The sequence below is a fragment of the Pavona decussata genome, unplaced genomic scaffold (assembly GCF_977016875.1).
Source record: "Pavona decussata unplaced genomic scaffold, jaPavDecu1.1 SCAFFOLD_156, whole genome shotgun sequence".
NCBI classification, from domain to species: domain Eukaryota; kingdom Metazoa; phylum Cnidaria; class Anthozoa; order Scleractinia; family Agariciidae; genus Pavona; species Pavona decussata.
Window position 1 is genome coordinate 4,629,460 of NW_028145568.1, and position 12,239 is coordinate 4,641,698.

At 36.9% G+C, this 12,239-nt stretch overlaps 1 protein-coding gene across 6 annotated transcripts in view; it reads right to left on the bottom strand.

Annotated features, from left to right (window-relative positions):
* Window positions 1-12,239, bottom strand: part of LOC146465443 (voltage-gated inwardly rectifying potassium channel KCNH6-like) — a 49,270-nt gene that overhangs the window by 20,465 nt on the left and 16,566 nt on the right. Inside the window, exon 1 of one of the 6 annotated variants that reach the window (XM_085128883.1) lies at window positions 8,579-8,687. The exons of the other annotated variants lie outside the window; for them this stretch is intronic. Coding sequence (XP_084985009.1) covers window positions 8,579-8,620 — 42 coding nt within the window. The 5' untranslated portion in view covers window positions 8,621-8,687. Of the gene's footprint in view, window positions 1-8,578; window positions 8,688-12,239 lie in introns of those variants that run through there. 6 annotated transcript variants of the gene reach the window in all.

Here is a 12,239-nt window from a genome sequence, read left to right on the forward strand (position 1 = left end):
GAATGCAGGGCTCCAATGAAGAGTGTTGCACAATTTTGCTTCTACAGGCCTACCGTGATGAATCTTAAACTTTGATGGTAAATTGAAAACAGCCGTGTATTAATTATTAAGTGTTTACGAGCTTTAATGAGGCTCACACTGTTTATAGTTTCTCTTGGGTAAAGCCTTGAACCATCTAAAGTAGCTAACTTTCGAGTTGAAGGATGAAATTCTTGCTAGTGCGACTATTCAGCCAATTCTATTGCGGGGCACTCTTCCCTGTACTGCTCAACGAAACGATGCAAGTTGTAATTAGATTTTCTCCCAAATGTTACCAGTCAAACGATAACCGACTAAACGTAGTTTTTTTTTTTCAGGAGGTAAAGTGGTTCCAATTTGTGGTTTTATCAAGTGTGCACGAGACAGCTATTAAATTACGTATTTTTCCGATGTACTGTTTATCGTGCTGCACAAAATGGCCGTAAGTCTAAAATCCTCACGTGTGACCATTGAAATGAAATGTTTAGATAGTTTTTCGTTGCATGGTCTAGTTGGATACTGTATACATATAAATCTCTTCTGATACCATCTGCGGTTGAACAAAACTTGGACAATTTATCTGTAAGCAAAACGCAAAATTGTGTGAAAGAAGCCATACGTGGAAATGGCGTATGCCGACAACATCCGTTTTATAAGTCTGTTGTTTCTAAAGAAAATATATATATATATAAATCATCTACTCTCTATGAATACAACATAAAAAAAATAAACATTTTGTTTGGGGTTTGCCTGCCCTGACCAAACTAGTCAACCTGTTAAGTGGTTTTACATCTTTTACATAAAAAAAACCTGGATGACATGTTTCATCTAAAACGCTTTCAAGACACTTGAAACACCTCTGGTGCAATTGAACAAATTTTCCTTTTTTATTATGAACCAGTTTTAATGATAATTGTGTTTAATTTCCAGTGATTTTATTTGCGCCCCTAAGTGCATTTTAAAACGGAAGAGCTAGTAGTTCGTAACGTAGCGCATATTTATGTATTTGAAAAACGATAAGACTAAAACCGCAAAAGGAAAACAAACCATGTCGACAGGACAGGTGGCCGATTCCAATTTTGTTTAATACAAGGATCAACCTCTCCAGAAAGATTTTGGAGAAAAGTCCTTACATGTTATGTCCAAAATATTAAAAGAAATTAAATCTACTTAAAATTGAACGAAAAGTACTATTATTTCAATTCAAGAAAACGTTGAAACCACAAATAAACAACTCACTCACGCGGTGCCACGAATTTTCCCTCCCTACATCATGGCCAAAAGCGTCACCAATCTTTAACGTGGATACATCTGGTCTACATCTTTAAATTCAGCGAAAATGTTTCCCCTCCTTCGCAAAACTTACTTTTTCTTGCACGTTGCGGAATTCTAAATACAAGAAATATTGAAGGCTTGCGTCGAAACGATAATAAAAATGATAACTACAAAGATAACAGTCAAAAACTGTTATAATAGGACAAATGCTACGTCGTGTATGGAAATGTAATTAGTAGAAAGCGAGAATGGTAAGCTTAAAATAGGCGTACGTTATTATAATTACCATGCACTGAATTTTTAGCCAATTTGAACAAAGTATATTTCAGTCGGTATCACAAAGTACATATACAGTACGAGCGAGGCTCTCAGTTGGTCTATTTTTTACGTTTAATTGTGGTAATAAGTTCTGGCGTCCGGTTAAGAATCGCATATGTTTGTTTCTTGTGTCTCCTTATAACAGCATAAATTGCCGCTCGACTGCCAAATATCGCTCTTTATCTTTCACTCAAAACAACAACTCGTGGTGTGGGTTTCTCGACAACTATGACAAAGTATCGTATACATATTGAAATATTTTTCTTGGTCGAGTTTTAAGAGTGACCCTTTGGAATATAACATTTACCTTGATGCTTCTTTTTTTGCCCACGCTCCGAAGATGACCAAGCACTGATATGCAGCGTTTGTCAACAACACAAAATTAATTGTCAACTTTAAAAGTAGCTATTGCAGCGTGATCACCGCCTAATCTTACAACAATTGCTTGGGCAGTTCATTGGTCCGGGCCCGCCTTTAACAAATCTCCTTATTTCTAGAACAGCTGGCAACGAGACAAGTGCAACAACGGTAATAGCCTTCGCTTGAATTTGCTTATTCGGTAAACTACTGTGAAAGAGGCCGTGAATCCGGAGCGGATAATTGAAATTCTCACCAGCTTCAGTTTTTAACTCTGACTAGGATGGTGAAATTGGTGTAACATTATGTATCGAGAAAAAAAATTGTTAAAGTTTGCGCCTTCAAAGGTGAGATTTATACGACGAACTTCACTTGCGTCGAGAGAAATTGAAGCTCAGAAAACTGACAAAAATCGAAGGAAATCAACCAAATAAACATTTCACTTCAATTAGGAATGAGAGGTGAATGGCAGAAAACTCGAACAGAGTTCAGATATGATTCTCAACTAAAACTTGAATTCTACTCAACGCTTCGGTAAACTTCATTCAATAAGTTTTTTTTTTAGTTGTAATATTTCCAAATCTTTGTAAGGCTCCCATAGAAAAAGATCGGACTCGAGACAGTTCTTCACGCACAAGGTAATTTGAAGTCTATGTTTTTTTTACTTCAATAATCGTAAAACTCAAAGAATGGTCAAGAAACACTGTGCTAGCAGGAAAGAATTAAAAAAGAAAAAAAAAAAAGAAAATACACATTTCGAAGACGATTGTGCAATTGCGTTACAGATACTTTTTCGATTTACATAACCGAACAATTTATCAATCGATCATTTCAACCGAGTTGTCAAACGCTTTAGTGGGGAAGGAATAGTTCGTACTAAATAGTCGAGTAAAAAAAGCATAAAAAGATGGAAAAAATCCCCCATATAGCTTTTAGCTATCGCACCTGCGTGACCTAATTGTTGTCACGCAATCACGCTAAATTTAAAAATATGCACCCACTTGCACTATCATATTTTGAAATAAAAACCACCGAAAGAAGGAAGACCGTCATTTAACGGCCGTCCATTGCCTCGTGAAGAATTCAAAACTGGCTGTGAACTGACTGGTGCTGGTGAAAACAGCAAAACAAAGAGTAGGGAAAAAAGGCGTGCTGTGTAAATTGCATTGCGGTCAAGGAATGCTTTATGTTCTATCAAAACAATGGAAACCACACGGTGGTTCGTTTCAGCGCATACAATACCATGCATCTGTCCGTAAGGTGTCAGTAGACACTAGTATTTGGGTGACAATACGACAAAAAAACCAGAGTTAATTTTTATAAAATGTCAGCTCGAGCTGTCAAATTGAGTAGAAAATGAGGCCAGCTTCGTTTTCCGAAAGCCAATAAATTAAATAATAGTTCGGAAATGCGGAGTACAGATTCTGATTCTAAGGTCTGTCATTTCGGCTTTCGCCTCGAAAGAGAACAAACTTTGTCAGCTTAACTAAAAGGTGACTGAAACGATCTAAGACAAACAGAATGAACCCTTATTACAAGTAATGGGCTTTAGTATTCTCTTTGCCGGAATATTAGATTGAAACATCTGTTGAAAAACTTGAAAACTAAATAACATATACCGTTCAATCCCCACATCCCACCTTTTAAATGGAAATCGGTTCGTTTCTACATATGTGCCACTTTGGATCCCATGTGCTCCGTTTTCTACTTTCAATTCACCTTTTTATTGTCTTCTACAAACAATGAATGTCAAAAACCCACACGAAGAATGAGATACTTTTGGAAGGACTGATTCAACGATCATTTTGATTCCAAACGATTTGTCTGTCATGACTATTAACGTAGTAAGCAAAACAAGTATCGCTCCTTTCGACTGGAGCCAGTAGGACATGTTTTCACGAAACCAGTGACAATGTTTGAAATATTTACTGCGCGGCAAAGGCGCTTTGTCCAAGGCGGTACGTTCACCAGTACATGAAACGTAAAAAAAATCCTCATGCCTCACATTAGATGTGACTGAATTAACACAGTCAGCGATAATCAGAGTTACAGCACAAAAGAAGCTTTACAATAAAATGCAAACAGCCCTTCACACTTTTGTTACAAAGTAGTGTTAAAGAAGAGCAAAAATATATTAGCCATCCATATGGTACAACAATAATCACTTCACAAGCAATCAAACACGATTTTTGCCCTAAGGCGCGAAACATACATGATATAACCATTCAATGTTTTGACAAAAGGTGGAATATTTTTGGACCAGCATCAAAATTGTCTTTTCTGAAAAGTTTTGATTTACAGTGGTTAATTTTTCAATGAAACAAACTAATGGTTTAATCTGCTAAACGAATAAAATCAAGAAATGCCACGTGAAGGAAAATGCTCGCCAAGTTTCGCAAGAGACTGAAATATTAATATACACACATTGAAAAAATTGAAGAACTTTGACAAGTGGATTTTAATTACCGACATACACATGATTCATTTGAAATTTAATACGACAGCGTCTATCTTGGTAAAATAAAACTATTCAGTACGGATAAGAATCTCGGATGAGTCCATACAAAACTCTTATGAGGTAGTTCAGAGAATCATCGATGGCTGGATATCACTGAAATGGTCATTAGCACCAAACTAAGAGTTGCAACATTTGTTGACAAGCCGTTGAATTGAAAAGTAAACATTGGAGTACTGATACCGAAGCATTAAGACATCTTCTGACTTTATGATGCGTTAACTAAAATAAGCTTTACAGAAGCGGGTTATGTTCTCCAAAATAAGCGATGTATGTAAGAAGCTTACCTTAAGAGGAAACTGGAGAAGACTGTATTCCTCCGTGCGGACGATCAGTGACTCGGTTGACATTGTAAGCCTTGTTATTATTGCCTTTCCATTTTTTGTGCCTTTTTCAGCTTTAACTGATATAAGTTATAACGACTGACTGACAGATAAATGCGGTGTTCAATGTTTAGAGGTTTAGCCAATCCATAAGTCGGCGATCAATGCCAAGCTATCAAGCTGCCAATTCACCAACCCGTAAAAATAGTACAAAGAAAGGAAGATATTTCAAACAGTGATATCCCTAATTTACATTTTAACTTCAGGTAAACAGCGGGAATCAACAGCGATGTTCACAAAGTGTCGGTCAACCACAAAATCTGTGCCAGTGACCAAAATAAATCGAATCCCATTAAAACCCAAGTTAAATCCCTATTAGGATTACATAACCAGCAGCTTAACCTCGCTATTTTTCTCCCAAAATGATCAAGTCTTGCTTTCCAACTCCAGGGCAATGATTTTGGAGAGAAAGAATTCGTTGCGAGGGACATTTTTTCATCCTGTGTTCTCTAATTACTGTCCTCCAATCGGAGACTACATAAATTCCCGCCGCCTATTAATTACGCAAAAAACCTGTTTGCAAGTTGAGACAGCCGCCAACGCAAGACGACCAATTTGGACCATAATTTTCTTTCATTCTTTGTAAAAGAAATACCAGTTTATCAGTTCCTGTCTACTTATAAAATTACACTCAGCTATTTCATTTAGACCGAAGAAATTATCAACAAAGCTACACAAAAAATCCAAAGTCACTCGCGCACAAATAGGAAATAAACTTCGTAAATTGTTGCTTCGTTGTGAGAGGCAGGCCATGGGTACATATTTATAATTGCGCTGGGGCTTAATTGCTAGAGAGCGGCAAAAGTCTAAATTGTAAGCGTGAGGCGTGCGCACGTAAAAAGGTGTTCTACGTTTTGTTCCTGACGTAACATAAAACGATAACGGATCGTACTATATTGACATTGTGGCAACATACAAAACGTGAACCAGTGTATCCTCGGTCAAGTGGTGTCAGTTTGCACTGGATTTAGACGCAAAATTTATGTGAAAGTTCCTAAACTGTACATGAATTACGACAAAAAAACACAAACCACGACCAACCACAGAACCCAAGCGTTTATCTCGGTGGACATCTGTTCGGTTATAATCACCACAGAAATTCGAATATAGTCGTATAGAAAATCTCTAGATTTTAAAAATACGAAAAGAAATAAGCTAGCATTTTCGTAAAACGAACAACAGCTACAAAATTCCTGTTTCCCAAAACTTTCTGCAACAAAATTTTGAGCTAGGCACCCGAACAGATCAATCTGTATTAGCTTACACAGATATGTCTTTAAAAGGGACCAAAACGATTTAAGAACACAGAAAACAATGTTCTCTTTGGATTCCCCTGTTAATAGTTGAATTAAAACGGCAGGTGCAAGAATTTCTATTTGTTTTTTGTTTTGTTTTTTCTTGTTTTTTTTTTTTTTTTTCTTTTGAAAGTCCGGCAAAACATTTTGAATTTAGTTAGGACCTTGGAAAAGATTTCCAAGACTGAAATAGTTTTGGCGATCGCCAGCCATGATGGTTTTGCGCCGATGAGATCGAGGAGAGAAAAATGTCTTCCCTCCAGATCTCAGCACACCCTCAATGAGTTTGATGTACACAGTCAAATTTGATTTAGCTGCGGTACGAGGCGAGCTTAAAGCTTGCAGATTATTCAAGGTTTCAAATATTAGGGTTACCTAGTTCGGAAAACTGTAAATGGTTTGAAACAAGGAGTCCAGTCATAAGGTCAGGTCAGGCCACCTACATTGGTAAGGCCGGCAGAAATTTAAACCTACGGCTGACTGAATACAAACGAGCAACTAGAAATGGTGATATCAACAATCACATTACTGAGCACCATTTACAAACGAAGCACAGAATCGACTGGGACTCTACCAAGTGCATTACCTACAGTACAAATTACTATCAACGACTCACTCTGGAAAGCTGGTTTACTAACTTACAACAAACGCCACTCAACCGTTGCCTACAACTACCTACACCATACAAACGACTTATTGACAACATCAACGAAACAGACAAACAATAGACATTTCACTAATAATAGACCCACGGACTTTTGACTAGCAAAAGACGGATCGAAACGCACAAATCACTTTCTACAATCTTCACAGCCAATTACATCACGGCTTACTGACAAACGATCAATAAAATCTCGATTTCGCTGATCATTTAGGTTAACAACCAGAGACTTATATACCATCTACTGACGTTCCACAATTCACTTGACTCTGAAGATGACTTCCGCTAAGGTTATCGAAACGTCAGTCAGAGTCACCTCAAACAGTCCTTCTCAGGACTATACTCACCCAGATGATCATAATTTACGTACTTATGACTTGTTTGAAAAGTTGGTAAAAGATAATTCACTCAAGCACAGGCCCATTGATTGCATAGAATTTGCCTCTTTTTTTTTTTTTTTTCAATTTTTCTTTTTTTGTGATTCTTTTTTTAATTTTGCTTCGGTAATAATTTTGGTACAGCTATGGGCCTGTACTTCTTTTTAAAAGAAAAGAACGCTGTCGATTTTTAACGGCATATTTTAAAATTGTATACATTGACTTTTTCTAGTGTTATTAAAATTTACTTGTTACGAAACATCCTTGATTGGGACAGCCTCCGGAGTTTTCCTTTATGTTTCTACATTATAAACTTGTTGATGTCGCTGTTTGAATTTGTCGGCAAAAGGAACGGTTTCTAGCAAGTATGAAATGGAGTTCTGATTACCGATAATTTTACAAAAATATCAATTTATAAATAATATTTATATTAACGTTGCTAATTTACCAACATATCAGGTTAGTAACATATTCAGAAGTGTTCTCCTTTAGTTCGCTCAAGACATCACTAACATGGTAACGTAATGATAATGAAACGGGCCGTATTTTGTAGTTGATATGGCCACATAAGATCGTTGTCTTACGGCAACAAACAGCCATATAAGATCTTCTGTTATCAGCATCTCAGTACAAACTGTGGTTAAGTTCCTGTAAGGCAGACGTCGAAAAAAAAATGCCCTACATCCTGTACACTATTATTATAAAAGCGTTCATAAAAGAAAAACACATCTGCCATTATAATTTATGGGCTGATTGTTTTCTATCATTGTAAATTGGAAATTGGCGCAGAAATAAGAATTCATAATTATTTCATTGAAGTGCCCTGCATGGTATTCAAGCCTGACTGTTACCAAGAGACCCTCGACTTAAGTTTGTATTATTTGATACACATAAAATCTTCGGCTCACAAATCAAGTCTATGCTAAAAACACATTTTAGAACTCTTAAAAACAAATCCATATGTAAGAAATAAGGACCATGTAACTTCCGAACGTTATTACTCTATAAGCTTCATTTGAATAATCGTACTCAAGAATTTCATCCACAGAAAAGTCCACTTACTCGGCGTTTGGGTTAAGTTTTGTTTTTCGTTCTCTCGTCATTGTTGTTCTGAGGATTTTTCGCTCATTTCCAGCCTTCCTGCCTTCATAAAAATTGCCAAATATCAGATTGAGGACATCACCAAGCATCCACCCGCACGTTGGCACGTAGGTTGTATTGACAAATTACCGAGTCTATTTACATACAATCTTCTTCAAAACTCGTATAAAGCAAATTTACAGAGCTTGGTAGGGCGAGCCAGTGTGAGAGTGAAGAGCAAGAGCATGAACAAAAAAATACAACTATCTTGCTAGAAATAAGTGATGTGATGTACGTACCTCTCTAGGAGGAGAGAAGAGGAATTCAGCACAGAAATTCATGGTTATTTGTGACAACAGTCACCCACAAATGATTCTAAAGACTGAACCATCAAGTACGGATGATCTTTCCTTGTTTATGTTAAATCTTTCGATTCGTATGTGATTCACTAGACATATATTCTAGAGTGTTCGGTTCCGTAGAAATTAAAAAACACCATGAGATCATAGCTTATATATGCAGCTTATGTGCAATGTGACAGCATATATTCATATTCATTTATTATTGAAAAAACAATATTCTGAGAGAGCGATGTAGTGTTTGTAATGTCACGAGCGACAGGCCGAAAAAAAATCTGACTCCTCGATGGGACTTGAATCCTTCCATACACGACAGGGATGTTGTAACGACTCAGTTACTGAGAGACGCGTGACAAGTTAGGCCCATCACCTAGTTCGTATGTAGCACGACTCCTAACTACTCGCGCTAGGCGCTAGGATCAGCAATGTCAATTACAATGCCGTACGGCGATAATAAGAAAAAATGGTGAATTTTAAGCTCAGTCACGACATGATAAATAACTTAATATATTATTAAACCATTTGTAATATTTCTAAAATAATCTTGTTTGACAAACTGATGCCACAATTTGCTGGCATTCAATTAAGTGAAGGACATTCGCATAATCATCCATCCATACACTTTTTTTCGTTTTCTAATGTGACTAGTTTTTTTTTCTGTATTCTTAGGCTTAGCAGCTGTGGAAATTGGTTTTTTGTACAGTAATTGTTCACCTTTAGTAAACTGTGAGTTTATTAGTTAGTTAAATGTAGCTTGTTTTTCAACTGATTCTTAAACAATGTGAATACATAAAAGGGACGTGATGTTTTGTTTAAAGCCTGGTGAATAAATGACAGGTGTATCGTGACGCAGGCATACTCGGAAAAAAAGAAATCCGAGTGCTCCTATCAGGAGTCGAACCTAAGACATTCCGATTTCTAGTTCGGATGCACTACCACTGAGCTACAGGAGACTCGTGGGGGCTAAGCCCATTAAACTAGGTTCATATGATAAACAACCTGCATTCTGTTTAAATTTGAATATCGATGACAATGATAATGTTTAAAGCCACATTATCGCATTTACACGAATTACAACGTGTTTAGTATTGACAAAACAAGATTTCATAATTTAGAGAACTTCTTTTAAGTCCGCCATGTCGATGTACAGATTCTTGGCAACAACATGGCGGCCAAAATAACCAGCCCACAAACTGTCTAAAAATACCGTAAAACTTCTGTAAATAGATTTCGTATTATTTTGAGTTCACAATTTAAGGCTTGTTATGAATAAAAATCTATCAACGGGTTGAAGTTGTCAGGTTACCGTACCATTCTGCCAACCCAAACCATCCTAAATTTCAAAACGCGACATATTTCCAAACGAAAGCAAACAAAGAACGAAATTAAGGGGTGGGATTTGTTCTCATACATGACTAAACATTTTTTTTTTGTTGAGATGTCATAATTGTGATTACGTCTGATAACAACCACATCTCGTGGACAGTGCATGCAACTACCTTTCTCCACAGAAGCATGATGACAGAAATGTCCGCTTCCTTGCTCAGTGTGACAATGGCAATAACAATGATGATGACGATGAGAGCGATGAGAGCGATGAGGGTAGAAACAATGGTCAGTTATTCGCCTGCCAGCTGGAGTATGAATCAGTTTTTACTGAATTACTACGAAGTTACTCTGCCCCAGATCTAAATTTCATGCGACAAAATTTGCATTAGCTTTAACACAAGTCTATTACTTCTGCGCTCACACGGTCCGTATCCCGGAAGGGGCCATCTCATTCGCATTAAATCTGAATCACGTTCGCCTTCAAACACCCAAAAAGGAGACGGATGAAATTTTCCCGATAATATTTGTACCGTACGCAAGAATTAAGGCCCGTTCGTTCTTCACCGACTCTCAAACCGTTTAATTGCAGCTTACCTAGCAATGTTGGAGAAAATTTTACTGCCTATTAAATGAGATGCGGCAATTCACGGGTCGTAAACATGTGCAGGTATTGCACAACGCGGAAGCCTTATGTCAAAACGTCGGCAGTCTTTAGAACTCCCACTCAAAGTTGAGGGTTACTATTCAAAAACAAAACAGTGCACTTTTAGGATGTCCTTTGCGCGCACAACGTGCCCAAATATTAAAAAAAAATTGTTGCGTGCCCTACGAAACTAAACAAAAAAAGGTAATTAATGAGTGAAACGAAAAAATACAAGCATATTAGAGCCCCTGTGAACATATGTTACATCACTTAATTTAAATAAAAAGCGACGAGATTGTTAAGTTTTGGTAAACGCGCTAAATTACTTCAAGTAACAAGTGTGGATATTGTTGATCTTTGCTATACATACGTGAGTCTTATGGAAAAAAAATAGTACTTCAATAGCTCAATAGCCAATTCAGTGTTTTCAGAGGCATAAGAAGATTACTAGCCTTGTAAACACTCTTCAAATTGTGCGCGCTTGCAAATACGTAACAAACGTGGTTAGATTTCACAAGATTCTTCAGTCGCTGTTCAAAATTTTTGTATGAATAATTGTTTTTCAAGACCTTCGTCTGAAGATTTTAAGATTGGCAATTTGAAGGTCTTCTTTTTGAAGTTCTCAGCAATTTAAAGTCTATGTCAAACAGAATCGAAGAACGAATGAGCTAATCAAATTAGTTTGATAACGAAATGCAAACAACATCGACTTATAATTACTCGGCAGAATTTTTAGCACGAGAGAAAAGGCAGTCTTTACTTGTTTTTTGTTTGTTTCGATCTGGTGTAACAGAAACAAATTATTTCACTACTAAAATTCTCGTCACTGACTTCCAGTAATTCTCTTATAAGGACACGCTTTCGATAAGTGAATTTACAGCACAAATGTTTACGACCTTGAATAATACCCGCTCTCATGCATTTGCTCGAAAGAGATCAGACAATTTAAACCAACAAATACATCCCATACCTCAAGAACAGTTTCGCTGAATGAACGCCGATAAACCTCCAAAGGCATTCTAAGGAAAAACACACGATGCCATAATTATGCGAACGCTGTTTGCGCTCTCGTTTTCGTATTAATAGCCAATATCGATCACAAATCTCATTAAGCACTCGCGTTTTCTTCGTCTAGCTGAAAAGCGAGAATTCTGTTCATAAATTATTGACAAACAAGCTTAATGAGGGTGAGTTCTCCAATGGAAAAGGGAACAAAAGTTCATTAGCCCATTGATAGGGTGAACGCACCTGATAACACAGTAATTGAATTTCACCGTAATGAATGAAAATTCACAGTGGTACAACACTTGTATTACTTCAACGCATTGAATGATACATGAATAAACAACACGCCTTATCTATATCCTGCCAACAGATCCATTTACACCTCGAGTGAAACTTTTTTCTCAGGACAAGCATTTTCTATCAATTTTTACTTATTTGATGAATAAAAAAATTTCAACAAGGGGAATAGTCATTTAAATAAGAAACTTCGAAATCTGTAATGGTTGTGCAACGCAAAACTGTATCTCCCTTCACGATCGTGGTGTGCTTAAACCATTTAAATCGCCCACGAACGTACACAATAGAAGAGTTATTTGTCTCGATTGTAAACGGCCCAAGAGATTA